This window comes from Canis lupus, chromosome 19, assembly GCF_048164855.1.
Source record: "Canis lupus baileyi chromosome 19, mCanLup2.hap1, whole genome shotgun sequence".
In the NCBI taxonomy this organism is placed as follows: domain Eukaryota; kingdom Metazoa; phylum Chordata; class Mammalia; order Carnivora; family Canidae; genus Canis; species Canis lupus.
In genome coordinates, this window is record NC_132856.1 from 55,473,714 (window position 1) to 55,495,761 (window position 22,048).

At 48.0% G+C, this 22,048-nt stretch overlaps 1 protein-coding gene across 4 annotated transcripts; it reads left to right on the forward strand.

Annotated features, from left to right (window-relative positions):
- Positions 1-979: 979 nt before the first annotated feature.
- ACER1 (alkaline ceramidase 1) lies at positions 980-20,139 on the forward strand. Of its 4 annotated transcripts, none has more exons than XM_072787620.1 (6): positions 980-1,172; positions 14,072-14,186; positions 14,266-14,407; positions 15,199-15,336; positions 18,439-18,576; positions 18,883-20,139. In XM_072787620.1, exons 1-6 carry the CDS (start codon positions 1,080-1,082, stop codon positions 19,046-19,048), a joined length of 792 nt encoding a protein of 263 aa, XP_072643721.1. In that variant the 5' UTR covers positions 980-1,079; the 3' UTR covers positions 19,049-20,139. The 4 variants fall into 4 exon arrangements, with proteins under 4 accessions (XP_072643721.1, XP_072643720.1, XP_072643723.1 ...); XM_072787619.1 differs by having other exon boundaries at positions 14,077-14,186; XM_072787621.1 differs by lacking the exon at positions 980-1,172 and adding an exon at positions 13,607-13,799.
- The last annotated feature ends 1,909 nt before the right edge of the window (positions 20,140-22,048 follow it).

Here is a 22,048-nt window from a genome sequence, read left to right on the forward strand (position 1 = left end):
CCTCATTGGGCTCCCCACAGGGATCCTGCTTCTCCCGCTGCCTAAGTCTCTGCCTCTCTCTGTGGGTCCCTCATGAGTAAATTAAAAATCCTTAAAAAAATCTTAAAAAAAAACAACAAAAACCATTGGGTCTATCCCCCGTCCTCCCCATAGTACAGATGAGCAAACAGGTGGATTCACTTGCCCAGGTCATACAATTTAAGAAGGGGAGCAACTCAGAATTCAAATCCAGCCCTTGCTGGTTCTAAAACCAGAGCTTTCTATAGCCCTCAGAAGCCAGGACTAGGGACCCCAGGCCTGGAAGACTGCAGATTTTCTCCCTTCACGGGGATCTTGAAGGTGGCCCAAGGTAGAAGTCAGGACACTCTGGGTTTTGACCAGGCAAGAGACCTGGCTGCAATTCAGCCCAATCTCCCATAACACAAACAGGAAGACCTAGGCCCCCAAAGGTGAAATGAGCGGGCCAGGTCACATAGCCAAGGACTCCAAGGCGGCTGAGCCAGGCCCATTGGGGTGGGTGTGCTACCCACTGTTGCCCCTGCTGTGGGAAGTAGCCGCATGGAGCTTGGGCAGCGTGGAGGTAGGTAGACCTGATGGTTGAGAGCCTGGAGTCTGGTCTCAACTGCCTGTTTTCACCACCTTGCATGCCCTCAGCCAGTGACTTTGCTCTTTCTGCCTCAGTTTGCTCATCTGTAAAATGGGGCTAGCCAGGATCCTCCTCTCAATGGGCTCATTCATTATTACTATTCTGATAGCAGTTCCCCCGACTCCCACTCCTAGTGGATAGGGATGGGAGGTGTGCTCCCTGACCTCCCCAGCCCCCATCCTCCCCTTCTCCCAGATGATGCCAGCCCCTCTGCTTATGCCCAGGGCAGCCGCCCCACCGCCACCGCACAGCGAGGCTGCCCTGGTGCAACCGGGGAGTGGTTCAGCAGGTTTTTCCTCTCAGCCTGCCTACCTGCCTGCCTGCCGTGGGGCAACCAGCTGTCCTCTGCCTGTCTCACCTGGGCCGGGCCCTTCTAGGCTCTCATGCTCCTCTCTGCCAGACTGAGCCAGCGGGCAGTGGGTGCCGCATCACGATGCCCAGCATCTTCGCCTACCAGAGTTCCGAGGTGGACTGGTGTGAGAGTAACTTTCAGTACTCGGAGCTGGTGGCCGAGTTCTACAACACGGTGAGGTCCAGGGCGGAGGGCTGGGGGTGGCGGTCCTAACAGCCCGGGGTGCAGGCCCGACTTCTCCACATGGTCGCTGGGGGAGCCTGCCTCAGTGTTCACCGCATCTGAGCTTTTGCTCGTTTGTTAGGCAAGGAGCGCTGGCTTTCATTCATTTGTTGGTCTTTATTTGGCATCGGGCTCCGTGGTAGGTTTTGGAAATGCAGCAGGCCCCAGGAAAACAGCCAGCCTCTGCCCTCCTGGAGCGGAGGACAAAGCTGTGACTCCGGGCATTCACAACCCAGGGTGATGGCGCGGTGAAGGGAGATGCACAGGCAGCCTGGCGGAGCAGGGAGGGCATGGGGAGCCAGTGGTGGTGGTGGTGGTGGAATCAGGAAGGGCTTCCAGGGGGAGGTGACTGTGTCTAGTTTGTTCTCAGCTGTACCCCCAGCCTAGGTGGACCAACTCATTCCAGTTTGCGGGGGCCTGTCCTGGTTTCAGCATTGAGAGTCCCATGTCCCGGGGACCGCTCCAGTCTGGGGATACTAGCAACTGTGGGTGATCCTTCCCCCAGCCCTTGCTATGGGGCCATATTAGAAAGGTTCCAAATGCCTAACTGGCACTGGCATTTCAGCAAAACCTGGAAGATGCAAAGCAGCCAAAGATGCAGGTGTCCGTGCTACCCCCGCACGGGGTGCTGGGGAGACTGCTGTGCATAAGGCAGGTTGCCTACCTTCCTGGAGCCCGTGGGATGGTGGGTGATGAGGCCATGTGCTTTGCTCTGGACCCTGCACAGAGCGAGGGTGCTCAGTAAGTGGCAAGTGATGCAAACATACCTTTATTGAGCACTTACTGTGTGGCAGGCGTTGTACTACACATTTTACAGGGAAAATCTTGTTTAATCTTCACGTTGACTTTGAGAATTAGGCATACAGGGTTCATCCTGTTGTCCAGGTGAGGAAATGACCTTCAGGGAGGCTGAAAGATATGCCAAGGGTCACTCCAGCACTCAGAGCTAGAATTTGAACTTGGGGTTTCCAAGAGATTGTTTTGGGGGGATGGGGCAGTGGGAGTTCAGTCTCGGGCTGGCCTGGCTGCTTTTGCCCTGCTTGACCTCTCCGCTTTCCAGAGCGGGGAGGTGGGGGTTTAGGATTCAGGGGTTCCTTGTGATCTCCATGGCTCTTGCTCCTCCTGACAGAGACACTGACTCTGGTCCTCAGTCTCCTCACCTGATGATGGGAGAGGGCTGAACGTGCTCAACTCTGAGGTGGAGAAGAGGTGTGAGGTTCTGGGACCCTTCTCTCTGGATTCTCTGGCAGCCCACCCCGAGGTGGGGGGTCCTCACAAAAGGCACCGAGAAAGGGCTGACTTAGGACTGGGCTGAGCCTCCAGTCTAGCTGCACATGACCATGCAAAATAGCCTTCCGTTCAGCCCTCCTCGGGCCTGTCTATAAATGCAGCAAGCTGAGCGACTGGGAGACGCACTCTGCAGGAGACATGGTCATGACACATACTAGACTTCTACATCATCATCACCCAGTACCTGCATTTCCACATACTTATCAAACAGAAACAAAAGTTTCGCAAATTAATAGTTACCTTTCCCTGGTGTGAACACACTTGGACATTTCCTCTCCTATTGAACAGGCTCTTGCAAAACAGACCAGGGCATGAGGAATTGCACCCAAGCCATGTTACAAAGGCTCTCCCTGAGATTTTCTCCTCCCAAACGCTTCTGAGTATCTCAGACCCATCACTAGAGCTAATAAATCATAGAGTTCAGGGGTTGGCAAGCATTTGCTATGAAGGCCAGATATTAACTGTTTTTGGCTGTTCAGGCCAAACAGTCTGTATGGAAATGACTGAGCACTACCATTGTACCTGGAAAGCAGCCACAGATTGTAAACAAATGAGGGTGGCCGGGTGCCAATAAAACTTTATTTATGGACACTGAAATGCACATTTCATTAACTTTCACATGTCACAAGATATGCTTTATATCTTTTCAACCATTTAAAATTATAAATGTCGCTCTTAGCTCATGAGCCATACAAAACAAGACAATGGGTGGATTTGGCACAGGGGCCAGAGTTTGTCAGCTTCTAATATAATTATATATATATTAGAATAATATAATTATATATATATGTGTGTGTGTGTGTATATGTGTGTGTGTGTGTGTGTGTATAAAATAACCAGCCAAATAGAAAACAATAAGGTCTTTTCTCTTTGGCCTCTCAAATCAGTAATTTAAAAATGAATTTATTTTTGTTTTATTTTACTTTATTTTTTTAATGAATTTATTTTGTAGTGAATGTGGGCACACTCGTATTTTGCACCTTCCCATGGGCAATTTGTCAAGTTGTGTTGAGACATAGATTTACAAATAGCACCACCTCTGATCTGACTCCATCACTGCACCTCCAGACACTTGCATCAAAGAGATAATCCCAATAGAAAACAAAATTCATATATAAAGTCCTGTCTGAGTCATTTATAATTGCAATAAATAAATGAATACATAAAAAGGAAGCCATAACATTTTCACTAGCCTATGTAGGGCTGAATATATTCTGGCCAAATACTATGCAGCTCTTTATCTTTTATTTTAAAAGATTTTATTTGTTTATTCATGAGAGACACAGGGAGAGAGGCAGAGACACAGCAGAGGGAGAAGCAGGCTCCCCATAGGGAGCCCGAGGTGGAACTGGATCCCCAGACCCTGGGATCACGCCCTGAGCCAAAGGCAGACACTCAACCACTGAGCCACCCAGGCGTTCCTATGCAGCTCTTTAAAAGCATGTTTTTGATCAAGGTATGTAAATGAAGACAAAATTCGTAGCAAAAAAAAAATTTATTTTAAAGGTTTTAAGCTGAAAGTCCGACGTGAGGCTTGATCCCTGGACTCTGAGATCATGATTTGACCCAAAGGCAGACAGATATCTAAACGACTGAGCCACCCAGGCACCCCCTTAGCAAGAATTTTTTTCAAAAATTGATTCTCATTGATTTCATCATGATCCGTTTAGGGAGTCTCTTCACTCTGCAGAATCTTTTACTTTCTCAGTGCAGTGCTTTCAAGGTTCACTAGTCTGGAGTGGGGGGAGGCAGAGCCAAGCCCCACACGATCAGGGTGAAGAAGAAGGCAGCACTTGAGGACTCAGCTCAGGTGTTGGCAAGTTTCATAGAGGAGGGTACCTAGGGTTTGGGTTTTGAAAGATGAATAGAAGAAAATAATAATAATAAATAAAAATAAATAAAAATAAAAATAGAAAGATGAATAGAAGCTTGCCAAGTAGGGAAGTAGTCGAGAAAAGGGTAGAAGAAGAGAGAATACAGATGTACTCACCCTGGAAGTAAAAAAGAGGGTGTACAGTTTGGGGAAAGGAAGTGTGTTTCTGTGACTAGAATATGAGAAGAGATGAAGATGAACGAGCTTTGAGGACTGGGTCGGAGTGTTTGAAATATACCCCATATTTACTGATGGACTCATTGGGTTCATTCATTCATTCAACATCAGTGCCATGAATCAACCTGTGCTGATTGATCCGGGGGTCCCAAGGGAGGTTTGGTGCTCCCAGGATAAGGAAGTGGGGTGTTTAGGATTAGAGCTGACCAGCCTCATGGTTAGCTGATGGCAGAGAGAGGGCAAAGGGGCCAGAATAGGAAGAGGGGAGCCTTGGGGGCGACACAGGAGGTCTCTGCTTGCTGAATGGGGAGAGAATCTCAAAGCTTAAAGGACGAGTAAATGTTCTCTAAGGCATATGGAGCAAACGGACCAGCATGAGCAAAGGTCTTGAGGTGACAGGGAACCGCAGGCCAAGGAACAGTTGGTGGCTTAAAGCCAGAGCTCGGGCTGCCTATGAAGGAGGAAATGAGGGCTGAGAGAAAAGTGGAGGAGGCTTCTGGGGGCCAAGTGAGGAATGCCTGGCAGGGGAGCGTGAGCTCCATGATGAAGGCACTGGGGAGCCATGGGTGACTTTTGAACAGCAAAGACTCAATGAGGTGGGCAGTGGTCAGGGCGCCTGGTTGCTTTTCACAAATGAGCCTGGAGAGCCACGAAGGCATATTCAACAGGAACAGAGGTCAAGGGTGTGGGAAGGGCCTGGTCAGGTGGGATGGAGGAGAACTCAAGGTGTGGGCTGCTCCAGTTTGCTTCTGCTTGCATTGGCCTGGTGGCCTCCAGGTGTGGCCTCTTTCAGGGCAGCTGACAACTTAGGAGAGTTTCGAGTGGTGGCAGAGGAAGTGTCAAGGCTCCCTGGCTCTGAGAGGCAGCTGTGCTGCTGAATTTCTTTCCTGGGATCCTGCCAAAGCTTCAGAAGCTCTGCATCTCCAGGTCCTCTCCAGAAAGCTCCCTCTCAGATGCTTGGATACAGAGCAAAGGGATGGTATGTCTGGAGTAGGGAACCTTTGCGTAGGCAGAGGTGCAGTGGTGAGGGTAGTCTGGGGGAGGGATACCATAGGAATACAAAGAGGGACAGAGAGGTCAGAGTGCGAGGGGGTGGGGGTGTAGGGTGCCATGCCCTTACCTCCTACAGCCTCCCCACCCCCCTTTTCTTTTTTTCCCCACCCCCCTTTTCAATTGAGCATTCCTGTTGCTGGCCTCAGCAGAGTGGAGATCCTAGTCCCTCTCTTCCCTGCATGCTCTCTGAGCCCCTGGCTGTGGTAGCAGGTCCTATGAGTTCCTTTTTTTTTTTTTTTTTAAGATTTTATTTATTTATTCATAAGAGAGAGAGAGAGGCAGAGACACAGGCAGAGGGAGAAGCAGGCTCCATGCAGGGAGCCCAATGCAGGCCTTGATCCTGAGACCCAGGGATCATGACCTGAGCCCAAGGGAGAGGCTCAACCACTGAGCCACCCAGACACTCTACTTCTAGACTCCTTCAGAAAACGCCTTCTGGGGATGACAGGAGGTCCAATTTGAGGAGATAGTGACCCGTTCATCTCGTTCATGATTCAACAAGAATGGATTGAGTCAGGCGCTGTTTCAGGCTCTGGGGACACAGGTGACCAAAGCAAACAAAAACGTCTGCCCTCACTGGGCTGGTGTCCTGGGGTGGGTGGAGGAGACAGACAAAAAAAAAGTAAAGTCAAAAGTACAGCATGCAGGTAGTATAGGGAAGAAAGACTCATTCATTCATTCATTCATTCATTCATTCATATTTATTCAGCAAATATTTACTGAGTACTTATTCGGAAAGGAAGTAGCTATGGGGTGCTAATAGTGATTAACCCACAGGGCCACGGAGAGGATGAAACAGCTACTGGGCACCCCAAATGCTCGTCATGGATGAATGGACAAACACCCTGTCATTCATCCACACAATGGACTACTACTCAGCCATAAACAGGAATGAAGCGCTGACACACTCCACACCTTAGATGAACCTCGAAAACGATGCTCGGTGAGAGAAGCCAGTCACAGGGCCACATACTGTAAAGATTCCATCCATATGAAATGCCCAGAAGAGCCAAACCTGTAGAGATAAGAAACAGATTAGCGGTTGTCCGGAGAGGTGAGGGTGGAGCCGGGGAGTGACTGCTCATGGGGACAGGGTTTCTTTTTTGGAGTGATGAGAATGTTCTGGAATTTAAAAATGTGATGGTCCTGCAACTCTGTGAATAGTCCATTGAAACCCACTGACTTGCACACTTTAAAAGGGTGAATTTCCCTTTAAAAGGGAAAATGTATGGGATTTATATGTCAATTGAAAAAAAAAAAAAACCTTACAGTTCCTGACACATCCTAAGCATCGAATAAACAAAGCTACTACTATTAGAGGTAAACACAGCACAGAAACATGGAAGTGTTAAGGTGTTCTTTTTTAAAAAAAATATTTTATTTATTTATTCATGAAAGACACACAGACAGAGAGGCAGAAACACAGGCAGAGGGAGAAGCAGGCTCCACGCAGGGAGCCCGACGTGGGACTCGATCCCTGGACTCCAGGATCATGCCCTGGGCTGAAGGTGGCACTAAACCACTGAGTCACCCAGGGATCCCAAGATGTTCATTTTATTTAGCAAATAACACTTCCTGTAATCCTCCCAGTAATTTCATGAAGCAGGTAGACTTATTCTCCACTATTTTACAAATGAGGAATAAAGGCTCAGAGAGTATGTTTCCTCCTCAGGGTTGCATGGCGTGTAAATCACAGGTGCACAGAAGTCACGTATGCTGGAAGTGTCAGAGTTAAAGCCCAGGCCGCTCTGGTCCCAGAGTCTCTCATTTAATTAAGCACAGCATTGTGAGGCCACCCTGTCACTGAGTGATTAACAATTAATTATGTGTGTTTTAATTCATGCAAGTAAGTCCTGTTCGGGGAGGGTGTAAGGCTGGTGCGCTAGCTCCGTGCCCCGGGGCCCTGCACCAACACTCTCGTGCATGTGTTGAGTGGATGTAGAGGGGGTCCTGGACAGGTGACAGAGCCAGGTGTGGGTGGTGGGAGTTCAAGCTTTGGCGGTGGGAAGAAAGGGCACTGGGATGTTCGGCGAGGTTCCTTGATTTGGCTGAGTCAGCAAATTTTTCTTGAGCGCCCACTGCGTGCCCAGAGAGCTGGGTGTTGGGGACACAGCCAGGGATAAAACAGGTGTCACGGAGGTCACTGGCCAGTGGGGAGGACAGGGACAATAAAGGAGTCAAGAATGAATGGATGAGGGCACCTGGGTGGCTCACTGGTTGAGCATCGGGCTTCAGCTCAGGTCGTGATCCTGGGGTCCTGGGATCGAGTCCCGCATTGGGCTCCCCCATGGGGAGCCTGCTTCTCCCTCTGCCTGTGTTTCTGCTTTTCTGTGTGTCTTTCATGAATAAATAAATGAAATCTTAAAAAAAAAAAAAAAAAAGAATGGATGGATGAAATCCACAAGTGAAGCAGTGGATGAGAGAGAAGCAGTGGGGGTGGGGGCGGCAGGGAACATGAGAAAGGGGTTCCCCCACTGCCTTTTCCCAAAGCTGAAATGGCAGTCAGTTCAGGCCAATCTGCTTCCCTCTCTTCCTTCTTCCCTCCCTCCCTCTTCCCATCTTTTCCTCCCCCATTCCTTCCTTCTCTCCTTTCCTTCTTCCAGACCTAAGGTACTCAGCCACATGTATTTGCCAGACACTCTGCTGGGTACTGGTGATCAAAAAGGCAAGTTCTTCCAGAATAACAGCACCCTGTTGTACACAGCCAGTACAGCACCTGTGCCGGGCACATGGATGCATTATTTTTTCAAAATATTTTATTTATTTAGTCATGAGAGACACAGAGAGAGGGGCAGAGACACAGGCAGAGGGAGAAGCAGGCTCCCTGCAGGGAGCCCGATGCGGGACTCGATCCCAGGACCCCGGGATCACGCCCTGAGCTGAAGGCAGATGCTCAACCGCTGAGCCACCCAGGCGTCCCTGGATGCATTATTTACACGTCTTCTCTGCATGCATTATTCTCTACTGAGCACCTACTGTGTGTCAGGCACTGCTTTAGATGCCGGAGTTTCACAGCAGTGAGCAAAACTCTCCGGCCCCTTGGGGATCCCTGGGTGTCTCAGAGGTTCAACGCCTGCCTTCGGCCCAGGGTGCAATCCTGGAGACCCGGGGTCGAGTCCCACACCGGGCTCCCTACAAGGAGCCTGCTTCTCCCTCTGCCTGTCTCTGCCTCTCTCTCTCTCTCTCTCTGTCTCTCATGAATAAATAAAAAGAATTTTAAAAAATCTTAAAAAAAAAAACAAAAACTCTCCGACCCCATAGCACTTGGCTCTCTAATCCTCACTGTGGTGCTTGGAGTTGGAGGAGGAAAAGGAGGCACAGAACGTCTCCCAAACCCTGACTGGATACACTGGTGAAGGCAGGCTTTGTTAGGGGGCGTTGCTGAGGTCCTTGGGCAAAATAGTAGATACTGAAGGAATGATTGGTAAGCAAATGAATGAATGAGCGAATGAATGAATGAATGAAAGCCAAGGCATCTCCTGGGGCTGGGACCCAGAGAGTCCAGCTGTGATCCTGGACATGCGCCTCTCCCGCCTGGAAGAGTCTAGGTGGGGCCAGTGGTTGGGAAATGTGGGGGCCCAGCCCCAGAGGCAGGGAGGGAGGCCCCGGTAGGGGGCGGCCTCTGATGCTATCGGAGACTCTGGAGCCAGTTGGAGCTCATTAGAGGCTCCGCCCGTTTCTTTGCCCTCATTCTGCGTGCACTCGGGGCGTTATCAGAAATTTCTGTCTTGCTTGAGCTGGCTTCCGAGCTGGGAGCAAGGATAAGCCTGTCACTATTTCCTCCCATAACAACAACGCAGCAGTAACCCTTGCTGCTTGTTGAGCTGGAACCACATCCCTGGCCAGGTAGTGTTTCGATGCCTGGCCTCATGCATTGCCTTTGCACAGCCTCCACACTAGCACGGGGGTAAAAGCAAACTTTGGAGCTCCCCCAGAGCTGTGCAACCTCAGAGAAGTCACTCTCCCTCTCCGAGATCCAGTTTTCTCATGGCCACACAAGAACTAGAAAGCCAGATCTTGTGTGTGTGTGTGTGTGTGTGTGTGTGTGTGTGAGGATTAAAAGCAATACTTATAAAATTGTGCTGTCCAAAGATAAGAAAGTAACAGTCACAGCACCTTCTATCCAGAACTTTCCAGTTCCATGCAGAACTACAAGCCCTTCCGCCGAGTGTTTTCTTGCGTGTGACTGGTGATGCACATAAACGTGCCCTGAGATCTGGTCAGCAGGAAATGTTTACTGAGCACTTACCATTTCCACTTCCCGAGGTTACAGTGGAGAACGGGGAAGACATGGAGCCTGTTCTCAAAGCCAGGTTTAGGGGGAGAGTGAGACAGTTTCAGGACAGCTGGACAAGTGTTAGGATAGAGGGACCGGGCACAAAAGAAGACCACCTGACTCTCCCTCGGGGGATTGGGAGGGCTTTATCAAAAAGTGATGCCCAGGTGAAAGATGGAGTAGCAGTTGGCCTGGCAAAGAGGGGTAAGTGGGGACAAAGAGTGCTCCAGGCAGTGGGAACAGCCTGTGGAAACTTTTGGAGGTTAAGGGGTAAGAGAAAGTATGGCTCATGTGGAGGAGCTGAGTTATCCCTTCCACCTCGACTATAAAGTTAAAGGTGGAGAGAGGTGAGTTATAGAGGGAGTTTACAAGGCAGGTTTAAGAGTTTGGATTTTATTTATGGGAATCGCAGATGTGTCTTAAATGGAGGGTTCAGAGATCAGGAAACTGGTTGGCTCAGCATCGTCAGCTGTGCTCAGTACACCCAAGGGCTGGCATTTGTTTGAAAGCAGAAGGAACGTCGGATTGGTTTAGGATTTTTCCCATTCAGCATCCATGGCACCATTTTCCCTATGACAGCCAACTGCCCCTCTCCTACTGGTTATGTTCTCAATGGGATGGTCAATCAAGGTGCTCCCCCTCTTCTGGCCAAGGGGGGGGGCAGCTGTGGCCCAGGCAACATCTCCAGAATTTGAATCTTGGGCCTGGATTCATTCATGCCCAAAGTTGGTCCCTGAAGAGATTGTCCATTTGAGCCTCAGAGCTGTTCTGATTTCTGGTTGTCCTTGTCTTCTGCAATTCTTTGGATTGATGAGCTCCCCAGAATAAATGACTGAATGAAAAATAAATAACTACACACATTTTTTTAATTTAAGGTGTAAGTTCACAAATTCATTTTGTTGTTGTTGTTGTTGTTGTTGCTTGCTACCAAAGAAACCCAGCTCATACGCCAAAGGTGATGGTTTTGCTGGATTCAAGCATTAGAAAGCTGGCTTAAGCAAAAACAAAAAACAAAAAACAAACCAAACAGGAAGAATGCATTGGATAGGCACTGAGGTGTCTTAGAAAATGGAGAGATGAGTTGCTGGCGAGGGCTGGGATCCAACATAGGTCTGTAGGATTCAGCACAAGGCAGGTACCACCCTTGAGTATTTGCCTGTGTTCTCAGCCTTGTCTGTGGTGGTGGCAAGACGGCTGCCATATCTTAAACACTGGGACAATACCCCAAGACCTTAGAGAGTTGACAATGGTGCAACTCAATTTTGGTGACTCTCAGGCTCTGTGTCTGCTCCACGTTTCAAATTCCCAAGAAAATCGGATTGGCCTGGTTTGGGGTAGGTGTCTACTCCAGTGGGATTGGGTCTCAGGATGCAGACATGGCATGTGTGTTCTTGGGTGGCCACTGTGAGCTAGGCTGTGCCAGAGATGTGTTCGACATTGTCCGTTGGTGGGCATCGGACACCTTGATACGGAAAGCAAGGACATGGGGTGGGAACATGGGCTGCAGAACCAGTTTGCCAAAGGTTCTCAAATTGTGGTCTTTGAGCTGGTTCACCATCACCCAAGGAGAGCCATGGGCTTCCCTAGAACTGGAAGGATTCCTGCCTTGGGAACTTGTCTTGATACCCAGGACCTAGCATCCTAGATGGTGACCTTGTATCAGGTAAATGATTTCCCCACACCCGCTACTGTGCTCTGTATTTTTTCAAAATTAAATTATGGTTGACATAGAATATTATGTTAGTTTTAGGTGTACAACACAGTGATTTGACAATTATATACATTATACAGTGCTTACTACGATTAAGTGTAGTGACCATCTGTCACAATAAAATGTTACTATAATATTATTGACTATCCCCCCTATGCTGCACTTTTCATCCCATTGACTTGTTTATTTTATAACTGGAAGTTTGTACCTCTTCGCCTGTTTTACCCATCCCCCACCCTTTCCCCTCTGGCAACAACCAGTTTGTTCTCTATTTATGAGTCTGTTCTGTTTTTTTGTTTGTTGATTTGTTTTGTTTTTTAGATTCTACATATTTTTTTTTAATTTTTATTTATTTATGATAGTCACAGAGAGAGAGGAGAGAGAGAGAGAGAGGCAGAGACACAGGCAGAGGGAAAAGCAGGCTCCATGCACTGGGAGCCCGACGTGGGATTCGATCCCGGGTCTCCAGGATCACGCCCTGGGCCAAAGGCAGGCGCCAAACCGCTGCGCCACCCAGGGATCCCTAGATTCTACATATTAAGTGAAATCATATGGTATTTGTTTTTCTCTGACCAATTTTACTTGGCAAAATACCCTCTAGGTCCCTCCATATTGTCACAAATGGCAAGATTTCATTTCTTTTACGGCTGAGTACTATTATATTTATATTATATATTATATATAATATATATAGTCAATATATTATATATATATAATATACAGAATATACACCACATTATATATATATATATACAGAATATACACCACATCTTCTTTAGCCATTCATGTATCAGTGGACACTTGGACTGCTTCTGTAGCTTGGCTGTTGTAAATAAAGCTTCAATAAACACAGGGGTGAATATATCTTTACAAAGTAATGGGTTTTTTTTGGGGGTGGGGGTAAATGCCCAGCAGCAGAATTACTGGATCATATGATATTTATATTTCTAATTTTTTGAGGAACCTCCAGAGTGGCTACACGAACTCGCATGCCCACCAACAGTGCATGAGGGCTTCCTTTTCTCCAAAGTCTTACCCAACACCTGTTATTTCTTCTTCTTCTTCTTTTTTTTAAATACCAGCCATTCTGACTGGCATGAGGTGATAGCTCATTGTGGTTTCAAATTACATTTCCTTGCGCTCTTTATTTTTGAGTCAGCATCCTTCAGACTCAGGTTCTGAGAAATAACGGAGCGCCCTGGTTAACAGGGCACTATTTCTTCACTTTCTGAGATGGGACACGGGTGATGGGGCATTTACAAGGGGAAGATTTTATTGGAGAGAGAAGGATGTAATTGAGTAAGCCAGCTGGCTGACCTCAAGTTGGCAGGTAGATGACTGCGAGGACACTTGTTTCTGAGCTCATGTGAGAGACACACCATGGCTCAGATATATCTGGGGGGAACATTGAGGGGACTTTGAAGTCCTGTATCAGTGGCCAGGGACTCTGAACCCTTGAAATTCTGGTGCAAATGTACTTGTCACCTTAATTGTACTCACAAACTACTGAGGCCTGAGGATCTCTGGGTCAACAACATGAAAAGGCAAATGGCATTATGCATATGACACAAATACAGATATGGTAGGTTAGAGCATTGAATTTACTCCTCACAGTTAGTGAGAGGGGGAGCATAGATCCAATCCCATGTCACTTGGATGCAGAAGCCCGTAACTGGGATGCTTTGGTTTCAAATGAAACAGCCCACTAAGAACAGCTTAAATAGAAAAAATAATATCTTATTATTTTTTGAAATGGAAGCCTAGAGGTAGGTGGTTCTGGAATGTTAACTCAGCAGTTCAACATTATCAAGCTACTTGGCTCTGCTGTTCATGGAGAAGTGGTCCTGGTAATAATGTCCAGGGACACTGCAAGGTCTCTGAGGCCTTTCAGAGGTTCCTCGAGGTGAAAATTACTTTCATAATAATACAAAGATTGTATGTGCTTTTTCCACTCTAAGGATCTCACCAGGGTACGATGGAATCTTCTAGTGGCTTTGTGATGAGTAATGACATCATCTTTCAGATGGCCAAGGGAATATGTGCTTGCATAGTCCTGGATTTTGAAAATTTCTCAGTTTCAATATCTAATACAGTCAATCTTGATAAATATAGCTCACATTTGAGAAAGAAAAAAGTAATAGATTCATTGACATTTCTATCTTGTTTTTAAAAGGAAAAGAGGGTGAATGTATGCAGAAGGTTAGTAGATAGTCTTTGCCATACTCACTGAATGAATGAATGGGCTCATAGAATAACAGACGGATTACTGATTATTCCAACGAATGGAATGTATTGATGACTGGTAGACTGCCAAGATCAACTGAAAGAATGACAAACTCTGGGTTGATTAATTGCCTGAAAGAGTACAGGTCGACCAATTGGCTAATAACTGAGGGTTTGGACACAGGGGCAGCCCTGCTCTGCCTCCACTTCTGACAACGCCCCCCCGTCCCCAATGTCCTCTTTTTCAGTTCAGCAATGTCACCTTCTTCATCTTTGGGCCTCTCATGATGTTTCTGATGCACCCCTATGCCCAGAAACGCTCCCGCTATGTTTACATCATCTGCATCCTCTTCATGGTCATAGGTAGGTGGGGGTCTGTGACAGTGGGGTGGTAGGGGTGGGGACAGCCCCTTTGACCACCTACCTTTGTCTCTTGCTCCAGGCCTGTTCTCCATGTACTTCCACATGACGCTTAGCTTCCTGGGCCAGCTGCTGGATGAGATCGCTATCCTGTGGCTGCTGGCCAGTAGCTACAGCATATGGATGCCCCGCTGCTACTTTCCCACTTTCCTAGGAGAGAACAGGTGGGGCGGGGGCTGGTCCTCTGTTGATTCTACCAGAGTCCATCTGGGCTCCAGGGTCACTCTGTGAGCCCACTTGAGATCCTTGGAAACCCTCACCTGATCACCCCAGGGTTTTCCCCTGACCCTACCTGACTTAACTGGCTGCCAGAGACTCCTCCTTTGAGTGAGTTGAGACCCCTGGAAATCCTCTCCTGATCCTACCCAAAGAGTGTGGAACCTTCTCCAGAACATATCCAAAGCCACCTGGGGGTCCCAGGAACCCATACCTAAGCTTACCTGGGCCCCAAAGACCTCTCTCCTAAGCCTATCACCTGGGCCCCCTGTAATTTTTCTTGGATTCTCCTGGGCCCCTCTCTTGACCTGAGACCCTTCTGAATCTCTCTCCTGACCCTATTTGACCTACCTGAGCCTTCCAGGACCCCTCTCCTGATAGTGTCTGGGACCTCTGTAATCCCTTCCTTAATCCTACTCATCTCCCCTAAATCCTTTGTTTGACCTCACCTGAGCCCTGAAACCCTCTACTGATCTAAGCCCCCGAGACCCTCTCATCATCCTACCCACCCCCACCCCTGTGGCCCCCTTCAGACCCTGCCTGGGCCCACCTGGGATGTTTCATCAGACCCTTCTGATGAGCCCACCTGGGAACATTAAGACCTGTTTCTGGGTCCAGTTGGGCTCCCTGGAACCCTTCCCTTTGCTCATCTACCTCTGCCACAAGATCTCCTGACCCTGCCTGAAGCCCCCAGGACCCTCCCAGCTACCCTCCCACAACTGAGTCCTTCTTTTCCCAGGCCCCATTTCATCTGCTTCGTCATCATCACCACTGTGATCAGCACCTTCCTGTCCTTCCTGAGGCCCGTGATCAACGCATATGCCCTCAACAGCATCGCTGTGCACATCCTCTACATCGTGTTCCAGGAATATAAGAAGTGGGTGGTGGTTACAGACCTGCCTGGGAAGGTGGCTCCCATCCCCCTCCAAGCAGTCCCCTTACTTCACATACCACCTTTCAGGCACAGAGTTCTCATTGATTCCAGGCTTAAGGGAGGGATGTCCCATCCCCAAGATCATCTACTAACAAGGGGCAGGGTTAGGATTGGAACCTAAGGCTGAAACCCTAAACATACATACAAGCAGAGACTGTTGAACGAGAAACTTCTGTGTGCCCACTAACCAGTCCTGAAAACCATCAGCATTTTGCCAACCTGCATTATACATACCCCCCAAAGATTCCATATACTGGCATCCATTAACTTTTCAGGATTTTACTCTCCCAAATAAAGAATTGTTATTTTTTTAACCCATACTAGGTCCTGGCAGGACAGAGAGGGGTCTCTGAAATGGAGCCATTTGAGGGGAGCTGAATAAAAGGGTTATTTACAAAGGAGAGAGCAGGTATACGAAAATAACTAGGGATCATTCAGAACCACTGTGCTGATAAGAGTGGGATCCTATGACCATCAGGAGACCTGGGGTGGGGGGCGATGGGAGGGAGTGATGACAAGAGTCTGGAAGGAGAGAGTCTTGTGGAAAGGGACTCCTTTTTTTTTAAATTTTTATTTATTTATGATAGTCACACACACACAGAGAGAGAGGCAGAGACATAGGCAGAGGGAGAAGCAGGCTCCATGCACAGGAAGCCCAATGTGGGATTCGATCCCGGGTCTCCAGGATCGCGCCCTGGGCCAAAGGCAGGCGCTAAACCGCTGCGCCACCCAGGGGTCCCTGGAAAGGGATTCCTTAACAAGAACCGTGACCTCCAGTTTCTGGTTGCAGCTAGCCTGAGCCAACCCCACATGGAGGAGGCCAGGAAAATAAATATTCTAACCATACCCCCCTCTGACCCTTTAGTTTCTTGCAGGAGTGCTCCATTGGCCAACCCAACTGGAAACCATGGCCAACCCAATTGGAAGCCATTGGCTAATCCAACTAGAAACCATTGGCTAATCTAATTGGAAGCCCAAGGACAAGAGAGCCCTGGATTCAGTCCACACAGCCCAGCACCCCACCTCCCTGGGGGCATAGGGCAGAATGGAGAGGGGTAGAGAAGGATCTAGAGGGACAGATGGAAGACATGGCACACACAGGGCTAATCAAGTTGACAATGCCCAGATTGCACCAATGTTGCCTCAGCTTCTCAAGATGCCTTCTTACAACCAGTCTTGTTGAAATTGGGATGCAAACACAATTTTGTCATAGCAGTCTCACCCTCTCTCCCCTATCTCCATGCCTCTGATTTGATAACAGAAACTCCATCATTTATCCTGGAGAACATTCTAGGTTTGGCTGTCTGTTTCCTGTGGTATCTTTCATTGTGTGTGTGTGTGTGTGTGTGTGTGTGTGTGTTTAATTTTTAAAAATTTCTTGAAAATTAATAGTTAGATCTAGATTTAGGTTTACATATTTTGAGGCCAGAATATTTCATGTGTGCTGCTGGGTGTTTCTTGTTCCATGCCATTAGGACCCCATAATGAGTGGTTGCTCCACAGTTAGTGCTATTAAGGTTGATCAGTGGATTCAGGTGGTGTCATTTCCTTCCTTTATTATAAAGTTTTCTACCGACTTTTCACCTAATGATTTCTGCAGCCATTCAGGCACACCGCTCCCATCCATAGAGTCATTCATTAGTGGTTGCAAAACAGTGGTTTGCAGATTCCATTATTTCTTTTGCAATGATTACCTGGAGTTCTTCCATCAAGGACTTTCGCTCATCAACCTGGAAATACAGTTGGCACAGAAATGCCAGGATGGATAATTGATTCTTTCCCTTAATTGATCTATTTTCAGAGTAATGAGTTGGGGCCTTAGCCATCTCTAGTAGGGACCAATGAAATTAAAAAACAAGTATTAAAAAAAAAAAAAAAAAAATAAAAAAAAAAAAAAAAAAAATAAAAAACAAGTATTATTATGAACTCATAGATGTTTATATTTCAGAAGTGATTCAATTCATTGCAGTCGCTGTGCTATATTTTTAACTTTTTTGTTTTTTTTTAAAGATTTTATTTATTTATTCATGAGAGGGAGAGAGAGAGAGAGAGAGAGAGAGAGAGAGAGGAAGAGACACAGGCAGAGGGAGAAGCAGGCTCTATGCAGGGAGCCCGATGGGGGACTCGATCCCGGGACCCCAGGATCACACTCTGGGCCGAAGGCAGGTGCTAAACCACTGAGCCACCCAGGGATCCCCAACTTTTTTATTTTGAAGTAGTTACAGACTCATGGCAAGTTGCAAAAATAGTGCAGAGTCTTGGGTATCCTTCATCCAGCTTCCCCCGGCCTCTCCCAATGGAGCATCCTGTGTAACCATAGAACAACCTCAAAAGGAGGAAATTGATGATGAAACAATGCTGTTAACCAGATCCTCAGACTCTATATTTATATTTCACCAGTCCCTACTCATTATTGTTTTTTGATGTTCAAACCATCCCATTTTAGACTCTGGGGCACACAGGAATTATTGCCTCTTTCCTAAAGGGTGCTGGGTCAGCTCTGCTTTTAGAGAAACGGATTCTGATATTGAGTTGTCCCAAGACATGGCCTCCAGAGAATTTGCCCTCCCACACACGGACATGCACATTCCCATAGCCACACAGTCATGAGTTCTCATCCACTGACTCACAGGTGTGCACACACTTACAGCCCCAAACACAAACAGGGGAGGGCTTATTGGTTAAGAAATCTGCAGCCTGACAAACCTGGTTCAGACCCCGGCTCTGCCATTTACTCGCTTTGTAACCTTGGGTGGGGTTGGAGCATACCCTAATCTCACATGCCTGTTTTCTCATCTACAAAATGAGAATGATAGCGTTGTTGTGAGGACTGAGTTTTTAATCTGAAGAACTTTCAGAACTGCATGTGGCATCCTATAAGTGCTCAGCAAATGTTAGCAATACTCACAAATTAGGCCCCCTCCCTCTCGTACTCTTGGCCATTCCCTCCTCCCAGCCTCATCGCCTTGGAGGGAGGAGTTTCCCATCAGCCCCTTCAGGCTCTGCTACCTGAGTCAGGCTCTGGTCTTCATCTTCTCTCCCTAGGACCAGCAATAAGGAGCTTCGGCATATAATGGAGGTCTCCGTAATTTTATGGGCTTTTGCATTGACCAGCTGGATCAGTGACCGCTTGCTTTGCAGTTTCTGGCAACAGATCAATTTCTTTTACCTGCATAGCATCTGGTAAGCATTTGCCTAGTGATATGGTGCCCCAGAACCAGAAAATCTCAGATGCCAGGGCTTGGAGCAGGGGCCAGGAGGCAGAGAGGGGAAGCACACAGATATTGGGACTTGTGTGTGTGTGTGTGTGTGTGTGTGTGTGTGTGTGTGTGGCGGGGGGCTGTTTTCAATCAAGGGTCTGATCCAAAAGGTCCCTTTGGGTGGTCAGGATCCATGAGAAGTGAGAGGAGAACCACGGTGGGGGCATCAAGCTAGCTCAGGGGCATCTGGCATCTTGCACCCTCACCCCCCTCTCCCTGTACCCCACAGGCATGTGCTCATCAGCATCACCTTTCCTTATGGCATGGTTACCATGGCCTTGGTGGATGCCAGGTATGAGATGCCAGGTCACACCCTCAAAGTCCGCTACTGGCCTCGGGACACTTGGCCCGTGGGGCTGCCCTATGTGGAAGTCAGTGACAACAAGAACTGCTGACGTCTGCTAGTTCCTTGACTACCCAAGCACCTGCCAACTCGCCTGCATCTTGGGGAGGGAGCCCTGCATCAGGAATCTGAGAGGCACTCACGGTTCTTTCCTTCAGCTCCCTTTCCCCATCCTCCTTGTCCTGCATGGCCCCACCCCAAGACAAGTGATGACTTCCTGAGCCTTCTGTGCAGCAATCTGATGACCCTGGGGGAGCAGCCTGGCATAGCTCCCCATCCACGACCTGTCCTTATTCTCTTTCACTTCTTCCTTTGTGTTCACTTTGTGAGGCTGGATCACCAGGTGCTGTGAGGACCTGGCAACCACTGGCAAGGACTTCAGGCTGAGGCTTGGTGCCCAGGCATTTCATAAATAGTGGCAGTCACTACCAGACCCTTTGGACCTGTCTTTGGCCATGCAATGTCCCTGGGACTTGGGGGGCATCCCAGAGAACAGACACCTCATTCTGCACTCACTCATGTGTGTGGAGACCTTGCAGGGTCTAAGGCGGCCACCTCACTGGTAGGCAGTGAAGCAACTTGGAGGCCCAGACTGGGTAATCTGGCTGTCGTTGGGGCATGAGCATCAGAAGGGGAGCAGGGGTGAACTCTTAAAGTGAGAGGAGGACAAGAGGATGATTAAAAACAACAACAACGGGATCCCTGGGTGGCGCAGCGGTTTGGCACCTGCCTTTGGCCCGGGGCGCGATCCTGGAGACCCGGGATCGAATCCCACGTCGGGCTCCCTGCATGGAGCCTGCTTCTCCCTCTGCCTGTGTCTCTGCCTCTCTCTCTTTCTCTCTGTGTGACTATCATAAATAAATAAAAAAAAATTAAAACAACAACAACAACAACACAATAACAACACCTCAACAAGAACAAGAAGAGGATGATTTCCATGGTGGTTAAGAGCACAGGGCTTGGGGTTAAGCAGATGTAAGCTCGAATCCTGCTCCACCATTCCGCAGCTGTATAATCTGGGGGAAGTGATTGTTCTCTCCTTTGAAGCTCAAGCACCTGTAATAAGTCTGTGATGTGAAAATGTTTCTCCCGTCATGGGATTTTTGCTTGGATAAAATATGTATAAAAAGCATTTATCATGGAGTCTGGAGAACATCTAAATTTATCCCTCCTTCATCCTTAAACCCCTCCCTCTCTCCACCTATGTCATTCTCTCAGTCATCTGTTTTCCCACTCATTCATTCATTCATTCATTCACTCACCTCTTCAACAAATACATATTGAGTTCCTACTATATGTCTGACACTACCCACTGGCGGTGCAAGACAAGGATGCAGTGTCCCTATCTAACGAGGAGACACATGTTAGACAAATAAAAAGACAAATAAGCCCTTCCAGACATTAATACCTGCAAAAATATTAAAGCAGGTGATGCTTTAGAGAACCATGAGGCATGGAAGCAGCCTTTTCAAATGGGTGCTCAGTGGGGGAATGCACTTTCCAAGTGGACCCTCAATGACAAGAGGAGACCAGCCATGCTGAGAGCTGGCTGGGCAAGACCATTCTGGGGAGAGGGAATGGCAGGCGTAAAAGTCCCAGGGTGTGGATGAACTGGTGTGAGAGAAAGAACACTCTCACTGGAGCTTAGTAAATGAGGGAGAGTGTAGAGTAAGAGATTCATAATCTGGGGGCCTGGGATAGGTTTAGTATCCATGGACCACTTGATGTTCTTTGCAAAAGAGAATTGTCAGGGCATGTTATCTAGGCCCCTGAAGTGTGTCACTCCAAAAGGAGTAGAGGCTAGCCTATCTGGCCAGCTGGAGAGATGGGGAAATTGAAAGAGGAAGAGCCACTCATATTTATTGAGGCTATCATGTGCTCTCTGATCATGACACACACCGTTGAACCTAATACTCTCCCACAACTCATCAGATAGACACAAATATTCTCATTTTATAGATGTGGCACAGAGAGGGCAAGCAATGTACCCAGGACCACACAGCCTGCACTCGAACCGGGTCTATCCTTCCCCCAAAGCTCCTTGTACCACAGTTAGTCAGCAGTAGGATTGAATCCGGATCACAGGTCCACTGCTTCCAAATCCCTTTGAATTTCTTGTTCTAGAAACTGGAGGCTCTTCATCCCTGGCCCCAGGATGGATCATGGTGGGAAGAGGTGTGTGTGGGGGGGAGGGCAGAGAGTGAGGGAGTTTCTGAAAACATATAAAATTGTCTGCAGAATGTTATCTTGGTGTTTTTGGTGGGGGAGAGGAGCTGTACTTCCAAGAGATTTTCTAAAACCTTCCGTGGGGATAAGGGCAGATAGAGAAACTCTGCTTCCTGTCCCTCCCCCGCCCTCATGCTTCTGTCCCTAAATACACAGCAACAATTTGTCCTCAATGCCTATCTCCTGGCCTGTGCTGACCCATCCTCACAGCCCCCTCTTGGGCTATGGAGGCAGCAGGTGGGTAGGAGGTCTGGATATTTGTCTAATTCAAACTAGCCATGTGATCTTGGTAAGTCCCAGTCACCATCAGGGAGGACTCTTTGTGGCAGCGGATAAAATGTTCAGCTCCAGCTGGCTGAAATGACAAAAGGACAATCAGCATATATACTTTTGAAGTTAAGGATCAAGCTGCAGATATGGGTGGATCCAGGCTTCAGGTGATGTCACCAGAGTCAGTCTCCCTCCCTCCCTCTGATCTACCTCATGGGGGAGGCAGCTGCCAGGCTTTACATTCTTCCAAGTTGAAAAGTATACACCAAAGCTCCAGGTGCAGATGCTCATTGTCATAGTCAGTAGGGAAATGTAAATCAAAGTCGTGAGATAAGCATTTCATATCTATGAAGTTGGCTATAAATTTAAATAAAGATATAGGAGACAATGTGGAGAAATTGGAACCTTTATACATTGCTAATAGAAATGTAAATTGGTGAAACCACTGTGGGAAACAGTTTGGGAGCCCCTCAAAGTTAAGCATAGTTGGGACGCCTGGGTGGCTCAGCAGTTTTGCACCTGCCTTTGGCCTAGGGCGTGATCCTGGAGTCCCGGG

Bases quoted from the DNA above. Each gene is read 5' to 3' on its own strand.
- ACER1 (XM_072787619.1), top strand. From the start codon at position 1,030: ATGCTCCTCTCTGCCAGACTGAGCCAGCGGGCAGTGGGTGCCGCATCA. The intron at 1,173-14,076 runs GTGAGGTCCAGG...TTTTCAGTTCAG, and splicing joins TGGCCGAGTTCTACAACACG to CAATGTCACCTTCTTCATCT. The intron at 18,577-18,882 runs GTAAGCATTTGC...TGTACCCCACAG, and splicing joins TTTTACCTGCATAGCATCTG to GCATGTGCTCATCAGCATCA.